The sequence below is a fragment of the Cariama cristata genome, unplaced genomic scaffold (assembly GCF_000690535.1).
Source record: "Cariama cristata isolate BGI_N322 unplaced genomic scaffold, ASM69053v1 scaffold1174, whole genome shotgun sequence".
NCBI lineage: Eukaryota > Metazoa > Chordata > Aves > Cariamiformes > Cariamidae > Cariama > Cariama cristata.
In genome coordinates, this window is record NW_009613262.1 from 47,456 (window position 1) to 67,337 (window position 19,882).

The 19,882-nt window shown below is 37.9% G+C and overlaps 1 protein-coding gene across 1 annotated transcript; it reads right to left on the bottom strand.

Moving 5' to 3' along the window:
* Positions 1–1,162: 1,162 nt before the first annotated feature.
* NAA30 (N(alpha)-acetyltransferase 30, NatC catalytic subunit) lies at positions 1,163–19,879 on the bottom strand (the record flags this gene model as incomplete). The annotated part of the gene is made up of 4 exons (XM_009698932.1): positions 1,163–2,373; positions 9,556–9,611; positions 11,637–11,760; positions 19,196–19,879. Coding segments are annotated over 4 exons (1,002 nt in total), but the record flags the coding sequence as incomplete, so codon positions are not given.
* Positions 19,880–19,882: the final 3 nt, after the last annotated feature.

The window sequence follows — 19,882 nt, forward strand, 5'->3', positions numbered from 1 at the left end:
CTTGCCTGTCTGGCTTTTCAGTTTTTAAACCATCAGCAGACACACAAGATAGCCTGGTTTGCAATTTGCGATACAAATCCAACAGCTGTTAACAAGGTATGAAACCTCCCTGATCTGTCTCCTTAGTTCAAGCAAGCCAGAGCAGTCACTACGTCCTGGACCACCGGAACACGGTTGAGAGAAATCTGTTTCAATTGATTTAACATTACCAACATTTAAGTCTTAACTATGAACGACACCTCTTGAAAAGCCACCCAGAAGAACTGGCAAACCTGAGGGATCGGGATAACGTGAGCAAAAGGTTTTATCGTGTCACAAGGCAGTAGTGGCAACACACAGGCTTTACGCTGAACTCCCAACGTGTTCTGTGAATAACAGACTCCAGTTTACAACGCTTTGTCTTGGGTACCATTTTAAATATGAGTTTTCTTTACTGAGGGGAACAAGCCCCCTCAAAAGCACCAATGGCGTCTACAAGCAGAAAACTCAGAAGGGCCAATTTCTGTTAAAAATCTTTATTTTCAAATACAACTCATAATTTGTACATGGTAAGAAATGCCCATCAGCATGTGCGATTGGTCTGTGCAAAATAAGGCTTTCCTTTAAATCCAGTTTTCCTGCACAGGGCTCTCTTCCAAATGTTACTGGAGGTAGGGGTTTTGTTGGTTTTGTTTTTAAATGTACAGTAATTAGCAAAAAAAACCCATGACTCAAACCAAACCCTTAAAAAAAAAAAAGTGTAGTAAGGCAAATCTGAAGAGTACGCTCAACTACAGAAGAGCGGATTCACTGAGAGTTCATACTTTTTCACAGATTACATAGGTTCTTCCACAAGTCAACTAGTACTTTCTTTTTTTTTCCCCAAAGTGAAAAAAACCCAACTGATTCATAGAACTGGGCTATATAATCACACTCAACAAGAAAGCCTAGACACTGTAATTACTGAAAAAAATTTGATGGGTATTGGTAAAACCTATGTAAGCCCAATTAAACAAAGGAAAAAAAATATAGAGAAAAACAGAGCAAAAGCAAATGTGAGAAAGGGGGAGAAAGAGAGAGAAGTCCTTCCCCGCTGCTTTGATTTCAGAGGGAAAAAATCCCCCAATAATTTAGCTCATGTAAGTTTAGAGAAAATGAGAGCAGCTAAAAATGGATAATACACCTTGAAATTTATTTCCAAGACCAAGAACCAAAGATTGAAGCATTTTAGAACACTGAAGCAAAGCAATCTGAATCTGAAAAAAATTGTTCCAAATATCTTAAAATAACTGTTTTTCAGAGCTTCTAGCAATAATTTTGATTAAATAAAATCATACCAATTTACATTAATTTTCTATATCTTCTTTTTAAAGTCCCTCACTCTTTTAACGAAAAAAGTGCATCCAAAACCAGCAGAGAATTACTGGTGACATCAGGTTCTCTTTTAGCAGCTACTCAAGGTTTTCAAAATAGCTTACACTTCTTGCTATAAGAAAAGAAGGGCCTTCCAAACCCTCGTTTGGGAGAAGTATCCAAATTATAAAAATCTGAAATAATTTATTATCAAATCCAGAATTTAAATAAAAGCAGAAATTTTCTTGCAAAGACAATTGAAGAAAGTAAAAGAATAAAAGCATGCACTCCAAACTTAGAGGTGAAGACAAATATACTTATCTATACAGGCACTGGCAGACGCAATTTAATTGTTACTGTTACTCATTGTAACACACACCCCACCCTACAATACATTTTTTTCATTCACTAATCACTGAGGTACCAATATTTAAGAATGGAAAATTCAATATTGAAAAATAAAACCTAAAATTGAAGCCTTTTTCCAGAAAACTATGGCAATTTTTGTATGAAATGTTAGTATACTTATAGAATTTTACAATCTACATTGGCTTTTTTCTGGAACCAAAAGTCGCGTTCCACATACAGGTTCTTTGATAAAATGTTCACTGTGTATGTAATACAGTCAGTAGACTTGCAAATGAATGAACATATCTTGGCTATCAACTGGCACATCTTGCTGGTACCAAAAGAACTCGAAGTTTGAAACAATCGGTTTAATTCTGAACAAATGCGCCATGCCAAAGTGCAACAAATATGTGCGACACTCAATGAGACACTGACAGAAAGAGCTGCATGGAAATTACTAAGTCCACCTGCAAAGCAATTTTGTACAAATTGCATTGCATGCAAAGGACAACTCTGCGCTGTTGGGACGTCAGTTGCTTGATGTGATGGTTTCTTTTAACGCAGCCATAGTTTAAGACGCAGTGCATCAACTCCATTTAAATAGTATCTGAACAGCCTCTTGTCTCGCACAAAACCAAGGTTTTCATAAAGTTTCAAAGCAGACTTATTTGTGATTTCTGTTTCCAATACAACCTTTAAGGAAAAAAAAAAAAGCGTATCATATTAGAAGGCAGTTGCAATTACATTACTACTGAACCAATTTCAACATTTTTATTTAAAGGTACACTTGTTAGCAATGAATGGAATTAATTTTTTCTTGTTCTTATTCAATCAACCCCTCTCCATTCCCACATTTAAAAAAAAAACCCAACCAAACAGCAGTTAATCAACAATTGTCATCGTAAACAACCTTCAATCATATCAAGATTTTAGTTCTCTGCCGTAAATAGTATTTCAATTTATTATCTAACAGCTAAGGTAAAAACCAAACAACCCCTGCCTCCCAACATCCCCCCAAAGACCCCCAAAACCAACCTACCAAACAGGTTAGGGTCCAAAATATACTTTTAATTTTGAATGAGCAACCGAACTTTCGCATGTCACAAGAACTTGGCACATGAGGTTGTGTTTAGTCATTTAACATCTTTGACCTCTAATTCAATAGATTTAGACCTATATACAAGCTTCAGCATTCTATGACTAGCTGTCAGACCCAATGTTTGCAATGAATATTTGTGCTCAACACAAGTATCCCAAACTCAAATCAGAGTGCACACCAGGAAGAAAGAGCAGCTTTTTCCATCTTTTTTCCCCTGGCTTGATAAGATCCCAGTTGCAGCAAGACCTGTCATAAATAGCTCAGACCAAATCCAAGTTTAAGAGTAGTCCAAATTAAGCAGTACAGGCAAAAAAACTACACTGGCATTAACAAGACGTTAATTACAACACTCGTGAAGTATGTGCCTCTGAATTGTTCTCCCCAAATGTTTTCCCCAAATTGTTTGCTCCAAATGCACTGAACAGAGCTCTGCCATAACTGGTAAGCCATGCACCCACTCCAAATGATTAAAAACTTGTTTTGCCTCTTTACTGTTGTCCAACTCAATTATTTAAGGATTCTGCTATTACGGACAGATTATGGTTGTGCAAGAACACGGGCTGAACTAACAAGCTGACTGGACTACATACAGTCCCATGACAATGTACATTCACATTTTTAAACAAGAACTGATGGACACTGTAGAAAGATCATCTGATGAAAACACAGTCTAAGCAATTTCTGCAGCAAACCAGTGATCACTGCTGGTCTTAAGTTCACTAATGGCTATTTCTAAATCAGCATTTGATACCCACTCTGTGTAGTTAGAACTATATACATAAAATTCCCTGAGCCCCAAAAAAGTCATTTATCCCACCTCGAACCCCAGGATTCCCTTATCTTCCAATAAAACTGGTAAAACATCCCCCCCTCCCTCCCAAAATCAGGAACGAAATATTAGCCTGTATTTGTAGAGCAGTTTAAGTCCACCTGCTTTACGGGCTCTGTGGCCCCACTGCCTTCAGGTACACATTTGCCTTCCCCCTCACCTCTTCGGCCAGCTAACTAGGCTTGCTGCTGAGCTACTTCAAAAAGCAACCTGGTAGAAAACCTTTCCTTTTTCTCTCCATTGGGTTTGGTTTCTGCAGTCTAAGGAGTGGCTAAGCCACTGTAAAAGAGGGAAGCAGCCAGCAGTTAGACTGGTCACTTTCAATAAGATCTAAAAATCCATTTAATGTATATATTTGACCACTACTCAAGTTTCAAGCTACTCTAACCACATTCCAATGGATAATTCCCCCTGCGCTTCTCAGGGTAAGAATGTTGAAAGAATAGCAAATCTGGGCTAACAACTCAATGAACAACATAGGACTTAGAATTAGTTTGTTTTCCAAAAAAGAACCGAGTCACACATTAAAATGTTATTAGTCAGCGTTCTTCAATTACAGCAGGACAATCTGTTGCACCTGCACACTTAAGACAACCTAATTCAATTCTTAGTCTTATGGCAAGAATCAGAGATTGAATTTCTCTAGCTGGCATCTCACAGAATACTACTATCAAGTCTTGTGACTCGATCGAGTACTTTTGACAGCCTTAATGCATTCAAATCGATAATTTATAACAAATTATGGAAGCCCAATAGTTTGCCTGAAAAGTGCTATTTTCTACAAAATTACGCACATTGTACAACTTCTTAATTCAAATTAAAACAAAGCATTATGCCAAAAAGGAAATCTGACCCCTGTAAATCTACAGTGCAGGAGACTATTATTTGAAGTCTTAGCTACAAATGGCGTTCACTCTCATACATGTTTAGTAACCTGCCAGAATGATATAACAAGTCTGTATTCAACTGCAAGCTCAAACACCTTGCAATGCTAAGACTTCCAATGCTGCAGATCATTGAATTTAAGGGAGTGGTTAAATGTTGAAATTCAGGTTTGTTGGAATCCCACTCCCTGAGTGAATGCTCATCTTGAAAGCAAATGCAAGAGATTCACTCTGGTATTTCTAAGGAAGACTCAGCATAATGAAAAATAATTCCTTGATCTCAACCTACTGTGTTTATCTCAGAGCTAAAGACGTGTTTCTATTATCTAAAAAGGAGACAGTCATATTTTATCCAAATTTCATTAGCTTTGTTTTGTGAAGGATACATCTCTTCCTGTGCGAGATTTTCAATCAAGCTCCAAATCTTCAATCATTACATTTATTTCTGGTCTCATAGGGTGTATTTTGTTGCACACACATGCCTGTTAAATCCTCTAACAACACAATCACATCCTTCCCTGGAGACCAGCAAAGGTCTGATTGGACTTAACAGCATTTTCTGCAAAAGTTGCAACTTTCTGAAGGCTGTTACTTTCTCTCTGTCTTAAATTTCATAAACGTAACAATTTTATCTCAACTCTCTAATTTTAACTGGGTTTAGAAGCAAGAAATCTTCTATAGTGAGAGTGCAATGTTTCTTGTTATTACGTTTTCATACCTAGAACTTATTGCTAAACTGAAGATAAACAGAGAGGTCAAGCTTTCTTCCTTCTTCAGTTCAAATTCTGAATGAACTCAAGTTTAGAAACCAAGTCATAGAATGAATACAGCCAAATCAAACAAGCAAATGAAGAAAGTACTCTCTCAGCACTCACAGAAGAGGTTGCTATTCCTACTTGTAAGCCTGGCATATCACCAGACTCAAGTTATGGATGCTTGTCCAGTGTCCTCAACCAGCTTAACTGCCTTAACTTTTAAAGAAAGGTAGTACCCAAAATATAACACTTAATACCTTAGATGATTTGTAGACCAAGAAAAAGCTAAGATGTCAATAGTTTGATAATTTCAAATAGGATTATATAAAAATATAATTTTAATTTTTACTGGTGCGGTACTGAATTAAAATGACACAGCTAGTGGTGTGGTCAAAAAATGCCACTTTAAAACACCCTACAGTTTCAATGGAAATTCTCATGAGAAGTTGCAATTCCTTCTCACATTCTACATTTTGCTTAAAAAAGCTCTTAGAGGTCCCACTTACTAGAGTCTTATTTTGATTAGTTACCAGTTACATGGTACATTATTTCAGTAATATGAAGTAAATGAATCGTATGCAGATTACTTACAGTCATTTGTTACAGATGGAAAACCTACATATGAATGAACTTCTCCTTTCTATTGCAATTAAGGGATGTAGCAGTTCCAAATGAAGGTCTTAAGCAGTGCAATTTTTGAAAACTGCTCGTCAGTAAAAACAAAGCACATGTACAAAAAAAAAAGCCAGACACTCAACTTGCTGGAGTTAGCACATAGTTGCCTTTTTTACACTGGAAGAAAAAAATCTCTTCAAAACTTTGCAGATGGGAAAAAAACCTATTCACCTTCACCTGATTTTTTTCCGTAGTTCATATTTTCTATGCAAGCCATAAAGTTATTCTACAACATTGCTACCTATTGGAAACTCAGGCTATTATGATCTTGAAAACCTTTAGTTCGCTACCCCAAATATTAGAATTCATTAACATCAAATGCCTAAGAAAGTCACCAAGGGTGGGGAGGGCAGGGGTGGGGGTAAAGATCCCTCAAGTTTTGTAATGTTATATCCAGACACCCCAGCTCAAAGCATGCTGTTGAGTACTTTCTTCAGGCTTGAAGGTTATTTCTAGTTCAACCACCCACCCCCAACATCAGATCACTTCCCTCATTTCTATTCTAATATAGGCCACGGCCAGCTCCTCTGCTCCACACAGATTCCATTCTAGTCAATTCACTTCTTCACTTACTCACCCCACAGCTTCCTCAAGCTGGGAAACAATCTCTGGATGGAAGGATATTGCTTCTCAGCTGTGAAGCATGGCATATAGCGTAAACTACCTCTTAGGCAGCTGGCTGACCACAAAAGCTTGCACTGTAAATCACTTGTTCTCTAGGCTCGGTTTAGTTTATTCCCACTAAAACAGCTCACAGGGAAAAAACCCAAAGTCCTTAATCACTAAAATATTGCAGTATACTTTGAAATGTCAGCACAGCAGTAGTGATTTTTCAAGATTTTCATCCATGGTGTTGTATAAATCCCTTATTTTTCAGGACTCAGTGTTGATACCTCAAACATCCAATCTATGGTACTTTGAAAAGTAACATGCTGAATGAAGCATTTATCAAATTATATACCACAATTAAAATTAAGTACACTTATGGCATCTATTCCATAATTAGATTGAAGGGAAGAGTTTCCAAGCAGCCTTTGGAAATCTTTCACAACACCCACAGCTGCATATTCATGTTTTTAATCCTATTCCAAGCAAGTTTCAGAAAGCAGTATTTTTTTTGATCTGTTTTTGATTCTTCTATCAAGGAGCAGCATCTTTTTATTTTCATCACGCTTCTGATTTTATTAAGGGATGTAGAAAAATATCTTAAGAGCAGCAGAGATGATTAAACTATTTACACATCTCACAAAGACAAATTACTGTGATGCATTACTTCGTGTTTGATCAGCTCTAGGCATCAATTAGATAGCCAGAAACTGTTCTCCCAGTAACTGCTGTAAAAACTGGTGAAGGCAAGTGTCTTGGCTCTGTCGGACATAGTTTTTAATGGGTGGCTAGTTGGATTTTTCAGATTCTAGTCAGGACTGAAAACTCGGCAATCCACCACATGGTACAAGTAACCAACATAATTATTTTGTACTATGTATATCTGGAAGAAGCATACACTTGGTGGCAAAGAAAAGAAGAAAACATGAAAACATTGGCTGTTTGGCTGTAGATAACCTGTATGTGAAGAACAACAACATAAATATATCAAATCAGTATGGGTATGTCTCTGCTGATTCAGTATAGAAAGTCAGAAAAATACTCTGCTTGTGCTCCATGCTGCCTGGGCACAACGGGCTTCCATTTCAAAATCCTGTGTCAGAACAAGATTCAGCTGACGGAGGAGCCCCCAAGAAGCAGGGCATAATTAATTCAGAATCATCATCCCACAAACACAGTTACACAGTTTCCAAACTGGAACTGAAACACGCCTGCACCTGTCCAGCACACACTTCAAGGAGCTTGAATTGTAGCGCCTTCGATTAAAGAGGGACAGCAATAGTCTCTGAAAAATGCCCTCTGCACTTAGTACAAAGCATTTATACAGCACCATAGACGAAAATCTGTGACTAAGACTTAATGAGGTCTCACTACAGACTAACCTGCAATCCTTATCACATTTATTTCATTTTTACGAAGATAAAAAAACAGTAAGAAGGACTCTTGGACTAATGTTGCAGTGGCAGAAAAAAAGAAAGACACAGGAGACATCATTATGCGTATACCTGCTAGGTAGTCCACTTCAGAAATGAAGTTACATGAGAACTAGTACACATATATTCATAAATCATATGGTAATTACTGCAACTCTGCTAGCTTGAGTAGAAATAGCCAGTTCTACTAGTGATTCTAACAACAGTAGGCAATTCACTTCACTTCTCTGCATCTCAATTCTCCAACAGCAATGTGAACTGCGATCTGTGATACTATTCCTCAATTATTTTTTATTTTTTTTTTTTAATCTTGAATACTCTAGCAATGGCAAATGAATTCAAGACCACATGGAAAAGCAATGGAAAAAAAACCCAACCAAACAAAACCCCTTTTTTTGATTAGTTCAATGCAGCAAGTAGTAAAACACATTAGAGCAAAGCATGTTACATACAATGATAGAAGCAACAGGTCAAAACAAAGAACTTAAAGAATTACAGAACTATCACATGGCACTATACTGCCTGAGTACAACAGAAATTAGAGAGGGGAAAAAAAAAAAATAGACACCAGTAAGCAGAGGCGAGAAGGAATCTGAAGAGAGAAATAAATATCTCAAACAATGAATGAAGTCAGAACATATGCAGGGATGCTGCAAGAGGTATAACACAACAAGTGGAAAAATAAACAGAGTATGTGCCAGAAGTCCTGCGACAAAAATTGTAGTTTTGCGTAAGAAACTTCACCACACTGCAGTAGGAGAATTGAGGGAGCAGCTGAAACAAGATAACAGAGATCAAAGGATCATTAGCTACGACACACTGAAATGACACAGTGCTCCTATATCAGGAACAAGCCAATAATTGCATTGTACCAAGATGAAAGATAAAGCGACGGACAACGGGATTAAGGAGGATGGATGTAGGGAGAGTTCCTCACAACTTAAACATGGCACATAGGGATAGTTAGTTGCTTTTTACACATATACATATATTTTTTAAAAAAAAAGTAGAGACTCTACTTTTAGTAATCTAGCAAAAGGAAAAATAATAACATATAGGCCAGAGAAAGTTTGACAGCGATTCAGTCACTTTCTTTCCAAGTTTTTGCTGACACGCTAAATCATTAGATTTCTGTGAGTGCTACGTCATACAGCTATGCGCTGTCAGAACAGCCTGATGACTTGCTGCAATAAAACTACATTCTGCAATACTACAGCACGTACTGTTCCAGAATCTTCATGTATTCTGCAAGTATTACACACAACATGCATGTTACACTGGTCAGTAGCACCTTAAAATAGAGTGTTTGGAGAAAAATGTGCCTGTGACCGAAGGTTGAGGCAGCTTCACAAAATAAAACAAAACCTGAAACGCTAAATTTCAGCACTTACGATAAATTTAGAAAATCCTTCTCCTATTTGTGCCATACCTTTTTTTTAGGTTATTTTTCCTTTTATTATAAGAGAAAGAGCTTCTTACCAACTCATTTCCCACCTAAACAAAGTCCTGTAGAAGAAAAACTTGTGAAATGAATCCACATATAGGAGAATGGAAACCATTTACATTATGAAAGTTTTTTATTATAAAATCTTACCTCATCACAATCTCCTTCAACCATAGCATAAATAGCTTTCTTAACCAAGTTTGTACCTGAAACATAGATTTCAGTAAGTGTCAGAGTTGCAGTGCAAAAGATGCTAGTTTATATATGACTAACATGTGTGCTACCTACATGACATGACACCTGGGGAAAGCAAGGAGGAAAGAAAAAAAGAAACAAGAAGTTGCAGTCAAGTTGCAGTCTCAAGTTTGAACATTAAAATAATCTGTAAAGTTATCCAGAGACTCAGCTTAAGTGCAAGATTCTTCTAACACAAGGATATTAGAAACAGGCTTCTATGTTTAACATAGTGTTATATTTAGCCTTCCAAGATGTGATTCATTCCTTTTTCTTGCATTTAAAGTCAAAATCTGCTGGCTTGTACTTGAAGGACATTCATCTTCCAAGGGAATTTCCTCTTACTAAAACAAACGCTTCTATTAGTAACAGAACTTATGAAACCACTTTTCTTGTGGATCACTCCCATTTGGATTTGCTAGTATCTAATAATACGGTTGAAGCCCAACCCTTCCCCTCAGTCAAGCATTAACTTAATTCTTTATCATTATTTTTCATCTATTTCAGAACAGTTCTACAAATGTAATATCCCTACCTGTCTGTAGAATTGGGGTGAAATTGAAAGTTGATTTCAAAGTTATTAGTGGAAAAAACTGCTGTTCAATGAAATTGCATAAATCTCACTTCCATAAGAAGGCTAAGGAAAAGGAAAAAAAACCCCAAGGAATCTAGAGAATGTTTTAAAGTATTCTCAAAACTTTAATCAATTAAGATTTTCACTGAAAGTACAACAAAACTGTACTACATTTAAAATCTTCAGATTAACAGCATACTTTGAGAAGCAGCAAGGTGGCAAATGTAGGAAAAAGTCAACATACATAATGCTAAAGTAAGCAAGGCTTTAAATATAAATTCTATTTATATAATCCCAAAATAATGAACTGACTAAAGCGAGGGAAAAATCTTGCCGAGATCTTCATAATAACTGCATTAGTTCTTATTTACTTATGAATCCAAGCACCTGCAATTAAATTATGGCAGGCTCCTTCATGACTCAGCTAAAAGGAAAGGAGAGACAGTGATTTCTCAGTATCCTCTTCCCTCTGCTCCATTATAGAAACCAACAATGGCTTTCGAATTGCAGTGGAGAGGGAAAAAAAAAAAATCTGCACATACTTGAATAGTCATGATAATATGTAGTGCTTCAAGTTTTTTCGAGGGTTTTGGGTTTTTTTTTATTGAAGAGAACAAACACAATGGTACCATTCTGCAACTTATCACTGTATTTTTCCATTTCAAGAAATCTTCTGTCTTTAATCACAAAAGTATGAATGAGTGGTGAAGCACATTTCTAGGCTTTAAAGCCAATGTCTACATTTTAAGTTAAAAACGTGTTCCAAAATGTAATTTCACAATAACCAACACCGTAAGAACAGATCTTTAATTAAGCCAACTAGGATACCTGGTGTTAGAATGAAAATCCTTTCATCAGGACAAAACTTCTTAACCAAGGAGGGCAAACTCCCTGCCGAGAGCGATTTCTTTTATCATGTAACTTCCCAACAAAACAGATCTCTGTTTCAGTCATTCAAGTAGCAATACACAACTATTTTTCTTCACTTGTTAATATAACAATGAACTACATCCATTCTCCCCAATGGGCAATATATAAATAATTGATAGGGGAAAGCCAGGTGATAAGTTCACTGAAAAAAGATAGACTGAACACAACACAGAAATACAGTGATGAGGGCACATATAAAAACGCAATGCAATTCCCAGTGTTGTTATTTGACAGTGGTAACAGGCAGAGCTAAGGGGCTGCTGACTGCCTTTCTTTTTAGCTTTACTGCATCCCAGATATAAATCTCATGGGGCATTTCAGGTTAGTTTAACAAAATAAAAAAGCCACTGGGTAGCTTGCGGGTTCGAGTAAGGCGAGGATGATATACAAACCACCGTATCTAGAAGTTCAGTTCTGCTTAAATCTTTATGACAGCTACAGTTATCCCAACTACAGGATCTAAGTAAGAAATAACAAAAAAGGCTATTCTTACCAATTCCTTTTCTTCTGTATTTGGAATCCACTGCTAACATGGCTATATAACCTCTGCGGAACATCTTTTTGTGCATATCCAGCTTGCAGACGATGGCACCTACACACTCCTCACCTACCATGGCCTTAAAGACAAACATACACGTATGCATTCTCAGTTTGTGATCTGCAATGCTACCAAAAGTAGTAAACCAGTTCATTTTAAGTGAAACAGCCACATAAAATTTGTTTGCATAAAGCTATTTAAAAAAACCCAACCCTAAATAAATAATAAAAATTTCTCCAAAAGTATAAATAAGATTAAATGACTCTCATTTCTTTATTACATTCAAGTTACAAGTCAGTTAACAACCAATGATTGTCCTGGAGAGAACCACATTCTTATTCCACAAAGCCTACAGGTAAGAACATGTGTGATAGAAGAGGGGGAAAAAAAACAAACCAAACCAAAACCCCAAGTTAAGGCATAAATCACCCTTTTACATGGGCTGCCACCAAGGGAAAAAAGTCCATTCCTGTTTTATAGTGATCTGAGTTTTCACGTACAAGGGCTGTGGTAGATAACATGCTTAATTTTTGTCTGGTTTTAATGTCAAGGCCACAAAGGATCAGAGAAAAATGTTGCCGCGTTTAATCTTTAGAAACTGTCATTTTCAGTCATATGACACCCACAGAACAAACAAAAAAGCACACAGTTAATTTCACACATTTTAACTGTTCAGAGATTTCATTTGTTAAGAGCTACGCACTGGCAGTTAATCCCAACGGTATTGTCACAAAAAGCGTGGTCAAGGAGATGTAGTTATTCTGAAATACTGGGGGGGGTGTGTGTGTGTGTGTGTGTGTGTGATAAATTAAAAAAGAAAAGAACCCAACTCCTCCCCAAACACTTATCAAACCACTTGCACAACCACTGTGATGACCAAAATTTTACCATGAAATATATCAGAGAAAGAGAGTAAGAAAAACTAAGTCATATGTTAACTGAAGGATTAGGCAGCATGAGAGATTAATGACATCATAACCTGCAGTAGCAAAACTGAACAATGCTGCAGAATAGGATAGCATCCAAGGGGAGAATGAACGATTACTCATTCAGGAAAGATTGACAGAGATAAAAAAGAAACTCATAATTGTACATATGGATCCACAGACTAGATCCACAGGGGGAACTAGCCTTTGGCTCAAGTTTAGCAACTAAACCAGGCCTACAGCACATGACTGGCACAAGCATGTGCTGGCACAAGAACTTCTGGATAATCCAAATTTACAACAGTAAGATACGTCTCATGGAAAGGACTTGCCAGAGCCAATATTGCCAGGCGTCAGTGCAGCGCACCTGTGAACCCAGTGCTCGCTTCTCCAAAGTCTATGGTATTTACTCTATAGTCTCCAACCACCTGAACCTTTTTGTATATGGCTTGTAGGCTAAGACTCTAGGGACAGAAAATTCATTCGTGCAGATCACATAGCAGGCACAGACATACAGTTTTTTCACCCCAAGAATAATGTCTTCCAGCATCTCTACCTGGACGGTGGGTTATTAACCAAGTTAGCTCTCAACCAGGAGCTGTATCAGAGGTGAAATGAAGCAGCCCAAAATGTATGAGCTGCATAAACTAATATAGTTTAAGCTCATCAGGCAAATATAATTATTGCTAAGTTTTCACTTGGCAGGAAAACACATTTTTTAGCAGTATCCAAGAACAACCCTGAACAATCTAAACAAATGTTTTTTAAAACAACGAAGAAAAGCTGTAGCATGAACTAAATGGACTGAAATACACAGCCTCCAAGCAGTCTTTCATTTGTTCTAAAACACCGTTTATTCCATAGAAAAGAAAAGCTGTACTTATATTAAAACTGTGTATGTAAAGTGTCAGCTCAAGGCAAGTTTTGTATCTCGGATCAGACCTGAGAAAACCAGGGAGTTAAATAAAGAGTATCATCAGACAGACTGTTCATAACATTGCTATAATTATGCAGAGTACCTAGATGTAATCTTATACCTCACTAGGAAAAAAAAAAAAAAAGCACACCGCAAACTCGCATGGTATAGTTATGCTTTGCCCTGAAGTGAACACGTGCAAATTGTTGATCATAACAGTCATGTGGAGAATTTTTTAGATACGTATTTTTTGTTGTTGTGGTTTCATTTTTTTTTAAACACACTTCAAGAGTAGTGACATTCTAGACATTGCATACCTGCATTCTTTCTTGTTTAGGGAGCTTTTCAGAAAAGCTATATTAATGAATCATATATTTAAAACGCTAAATGAACAGCAAAGAATTTTGTTTCAGTGATCAAAGAAGCAAATACCCACTGGTTTTACCACTGTTGCCAGAGAGCTGAATAAAGCACGACTTTGTTACTAGTTCCCCAAACACTTAAATCTATTTCTCTGTCTTCAGGAAGGTAAGTCTGCCGGTTAATCTATGGTTGTTCCACTTACAGAGGGAGCGTTGCATTTCCACCTCAATTTGAGTTTTTTTTGTTGCCTTTCCTCTCCTTTCTCCTTCTCTCCAACCTTATCTAAAGGTGCAAATGAACCTAAAATGTGATGTAAAACCTTGTACTTTAATTCCCTGGAGAGGGTTAAACTGTGTAATTAAAAAAAACAGACTGAAATAGGGAGAAAGGGGAGGAGAGAGAAAAAGTAGTTCCCACACAACACCATTTCTGAAAAAACAATCATGGCCTGAATTTTCTTTTCAGGTATGACAGTACTTCTAAACATACAAGTTTCTACAGACTGAATTCATCCCAAGTTACTATTATATATTATAAAGCCCACGGAGTACTTTAAGATTACTTCAATCATAAGTAATTAGCAGGATTAACATACATGAATTCAAATCCAGTATTTGCATCAACTTTGTTCTTATGAATAAGTTCAAATGTTTAAAACAAACTAGATTTTAATATCTTCATATTGCAACCATGTATTAGTAGAAGAGTTAGCACAGAAATGTCTGTAAATCAGCAAGAACATTACTTCTCACAAAATTAAACAATTGGCATTAATTTCATTTAGTAAAGACAACATTAAGTCTGTCAGTCACAGTCTGAGTATGCATTTAATAGCCAGATCCTGTGACATTTGTTCCCATTTAATGAAGATTAAAACAATCAACTAGCTCCTGAAATATTTTGTGATCCAAATGCAGTAGAACCTGCGCTACTGCAATACAGCTTCCTTTTTGCACAAGCACCAAAATCCATCCCAAAGTATCACAGAAACAGCTCTGTATGAATGCTTTGGCTTACACTTAGCGATCATGTTACTAAATGCCATTAGAAGATACTTTCAGGCTAATGGTTTGAGCCTAAAGTCTGGCAGTTCAGTCAGAGCTCTTTACGATACTGGGCAAATCACTAAGTCACTCTGTTTCCACTCTATGAAACTGGACACAAGTAATTCCCTCTTGTGCAACTATACTAGCTGTTGTACGTACTCAGAGGTGCCATGACTGAAGTTTTCACAAAGCCGCTGACAGTGAGAAGGAGCACAGCAAGCCTGTATCTGAAACCATGATCACTCCCTAAGAGGAAACTGGAATACAGAGACAGTTTGCAAATTGGGAATGAATGTTACAGAATTTCCTCCTACATCTGCCATGAGTCTAGAAAGACTTCTCAGTTTCCTAACTTTTCTGGTTCTTCTTTTTTGCCTCAAGTTTTCTGCAACTGAAAAACAAGGACGATGTCTTACAAGTCTTAATTCAACAAGAAGCATGCTTAGAGTCTTGAATAAAAACCAATTAAAAAAAAAAGGTAAAGCATTAATATAAAACAAGATCTTAACTGCAGACATTTAGGATTTACAACACATCTAAAACTACTTACACTGAATTAATAGGCTATTTTTAAACTTGTGAAAGTTTAAATTATAAATGCTGCTGTAGCTAGTGGCAAAGTTAAGAACTCAATAAAAGCACAGATTTTCCAGATTTTTCTTAAAAGGCAGCTGAGTGGTACAGTACTGTGAATTACAGGAGAGGTTACAACACAAAGCCAGAACTCTGCTTTTATTACATCCTGTCTTATTCAAACTCTGGCACAGAGTAAGGTTTCTTAAGCTCACCTCTCCCACGCTGAAGTATTCTGAAAACAATTTTCTGAAATATTTAATGTATTAGTTCTAAATGGAAGTTTAGAACTTTAACACTGCTAAGACCAGAAGCCGCAAAAAACACTTTAAAGGGAATCTACAATTTTGAAAATGCATTTACACTCCATATGGGGACAAAGCTGTAGCGACGCTTAGAAGTGCTTCACGTGAAACAAAAGATGCCCCTTTCCTCTGTTATTTTTTGACAGACGAGTGGTTATCATAGGTCATTTGAAGAGAACTTGGGATGACAGAACTCCTGGGAGTAAGTAAAAACCAGGCATTTACAGGGCATCCACACCTAGCACACAGTGCAAACCTGCTCTTCCAAAAACAAGCGAAACCTGAGTTTAAGCAGACAGTTGCAGTTTATGGAGGAGAAAGTTATTACCTTGCAACAGCTCAGTCAGATAATGCTTACGGTGTAACACATCAGAACTGATCATCATGTATTCCCGACTTGTTACCCCTAAAGTCAGGAAGGCGACTGCACGGATGAATTTGACAGGAAAATTAACAGGTTTTGAAGATTCCTAGTATCTCCAGGTCCTTTTAAAAGTGGAATATGAACTTCTTTTTTGAGCGTACACTTAAGAGGTGGTCTGAAAAAAAACACGCTAGTGACTAGTTCAGGTTGGTCCTATGCCTTCACTCCAGCTGTGCATTCTCACATGTTCTCTTGCACCACCACCAGTGCCTGGGACATCCTACTATGAATATATTTGGAGCCTTAAACCAACAAAAACCTGACCCTAAAACATACACATATACACCGCCCCCCCCCCATATGTTGGTGGTGGGAGGGTTACCTTGGCTTTCCAAATCAGAGAAATGTAAGGGGTGGCACAAGCCAGGAAGAGGTAGTTGAACAGAAAGGAAAAGCAAGCAGCCCTTTTGGTTGCACTACCCATTAGAGCAACAGTGCACCTTGGGAAGGTCCATCCAAAACTCAGCAAGTTTCAAACCCATGAGATAATTATGGCCAGGAATAATGTTAATAATGCCCCCCAGAAAACAGCTCTGCGTTGTCAGGTATCCAAAATGTTAGATAGCAAAATAATGGTGTTTAAGATGGTTTACTGAATAAATATCAGCAAGAGACAGTTGCTGATCATTTACGGAAAACACACATCCCACCTTCAGTTTAAATGGTCTTAGCACTTTCCCCTCACATGTTGAGAAAGGGAAAGGAGCCCCTAACAGTGTAATCAAGACAAGTGTGCATTGCAAGATTTTAAAAATGGTGAAATTCAGTAAAGGAATTGCTTGAACTCCTACAGATATTTTTTCAAATACAACCAAATCGCAGTCTAACTCCTCTCCCCAAGACCAACCAAAACAAAACTTGAAACCAGAAGGGTGTGAGGCTACAAGGCATTAAAGACAAATGATTCTGTGAGATCAGGCACTACGCTTCTGTTCACCATCCTGACACTGTTCTTGCTAATTGGAATATGCAGTCCCTGACTGAAGATAAATATTTTAAAGAGACTTATTAGATAGAAGTAGTTCAGGAATCCATTAACTGCAGGAACAAATTAACTTTTATAGAACAGAAAGTCTTGAAGACAACCTCTAAAAAACACATCTTAAAAATACTAAAACCAGTCACAAAAAAACCCATGAAATTTGACTCAATACACTGCAAGACTTTCAAATTATTAAGTAGATAACAATTTGCTAGCTTTAGACATTCATAGCCACATATTCTTCTCTACTGTTTTATGTACTTTACATTGTTCCACCCTTCAAAACAATAGCAGATACACAGAGTTCAAGCACAGTTTTGTTGATTCTTCAAGGTGATTAAAAAAAAAAGCAGCTGTCACTACAAAATAAGCTTTAGACACTTTCTGCTCCTTGAGTGATATCTTATTCTTTGAATGCACTTATTAGAAATCATCTGTTTTAGTGCTCTGTCAAACAACTTGCTGTAGCTCTTTCCATAACAAAATTCTCAAGTTACTCCTTGACAAAAATATAAAGATTTAAAGTCTAAACAAATGCATTGTGATTTAATAGTATCCAACAGTACCTTGGCATTACCAGCGATACGCTTGATGCTGAAAATACGGACATTTGCAGTTCACAAGCATTTATTTTCAGTATGAGGTAAATCAGTCACACACATAGCTCAGTGCTTGAAAAATACCATTCTGCTCTGATCAGCATCCTTATAATGGCAAACATGACTTTGCATTGAACAATGTTGTCAAATATTTTTGTATTTCTACTTTGTTCCAGAAGGTAATGTTTTGCTCAACCTCCTATAATCCTACTGTATTCCCTCTTCAGGGTATTAAGAGGCACAGTTCTGAAAATCCCCCTATAAATCATATAAATCCTGCTATAAATTATACCAGACCCTAAACCAACAACATTCAGGAAGTTTAAGGCCAGATGGATTCCATTAGCCTCACCTCCTGTCCTCATATCCTATTAAAATTTTACAGAGATACTCCTGAATTGAAGGGCGTCTTGGCTCTGGCTAAATCATACCTTTCAGAGAGGTGTCCAGCCTCAATTAAAACATCAAGAAAGAAGAATTCATCATTTACCTTAGCAAGGAAGTGCCATACACCCCATAAATGTTATGTTTTGCAGCCGTAAGTTTTCCTATGAGTAAATCGAACACAACTAAGCTCCTACTACGTATCCATACTCCTCAAGCCAACTTAGTTTCATATACCTGTGGACAGATTATCATCCTAAAAGCATGTTTTTCAACTGAGACACAAGTTCTTCCATAAGAAGTCTAAACATTTAGAAAGATAGGGTGACAGCCAAATCAGTCTTTTCATTAGTGCAGTAATAAGAATATAAAACTAAATTTATCATTAGTACAGCAAGACAATCTAAGCAGCATGAGAACTTCTGCATATTGCATACACTATCACACCTGTAAGACACAATACAGTTGTACTTGTCTTTTTCAAAGTAAGCTCACAGATCAAAAAGTCTACAAAACCTTCCATAGTGTCATTCCACGTATCACTTAAAGTGTGTATGCTAGCCATGCTAAAGTCTGTTTCAAAACCATTGTGCAAGAATTACTAAGCAGTCATAAGATACTAGTGGACTAAGTACTTTTTTTCTTAAATACAAACCTAGGAACTGACACAGAATGATAAAATGAGCTCCCAAAGATGACAAAAGTCAATGTCAAAAGTAAAATTAGAAGCCTTGAATTCCTGGATCCTAGCCCCGGGCTCAAACCCTTTCCCCACCACTTAAAACATATATTAAGAAATGCAGGAACTTCAGGCATATGCTTTACTTATGCATGCACAGGTCACTTCATTAGGAAGACAGGTACTTCAAAAAAGCTTGGCTTCATCCACAAAAAGATTATTAGAACTATTTTCACAAATGTCAGCCCTTCAATCCTTTCCTCCCCAGCCCGAAACCACTCCCAATTCCTTCCCTCCCTGCCCCCTCTGGCACTTACCAAAAAGCAAAGTTGTGGCCAGTTGTGGATAAAATACCTATATGTGTAAATGGAGTAGGGTTCAGACAGATCTTTGGTGATCAGTCTCATGATATCGGGCATCTGCAGCTCTGACTCGTATCGGACGTATCGTATCGTTAGGTCCTCCTCGGGCTGAGAGTCCGTTCCCGAGCCTTTCAAACTGCAAGCTGCTGCTAAGGACCTGGAGAGTAGCAGCAGGGACTCCTCCTCCTCCCCTCCTTCATCTCCCTCCTCCTGCTCTTCCTCCTCCAAGCCAGTCCCTCCTGCCAGTCCATTGCGGGCTGCAGTCTTAGCAGCAGTCGTAGTTGTGGCAGCAGGCTGGCTCCTGTCCCCTCTTGCTGCCGCTGCTGCTGGGGGAGAAGGAGGAGGAGAGGGTGCAGTCCTTCCCTGGGGAGGGAGGTGGTTGATAAGGGGGGACGAGCACGGTGCTGTGGTCGGGGGCGATGACTGCTGCTGCTGTCCGGAGCCCATTGTTTTACTGGCTCGCTTGTTCTCCAGCCCCTCGGGGGCCGCCCCTGCCTCCGAGCTGAGGATCTTGCTCTTGAGGGAGGCCCGCAGGTGCCGCAGCTCGGGGCTGATGAGGCCGTTGAGCTGGTGGTTGTGGTGCGGGGGATGGTGATGGTGGTGGTGGAGGCGGTGCTGCTGCGGCCCCCCCTTGCCGCCGTC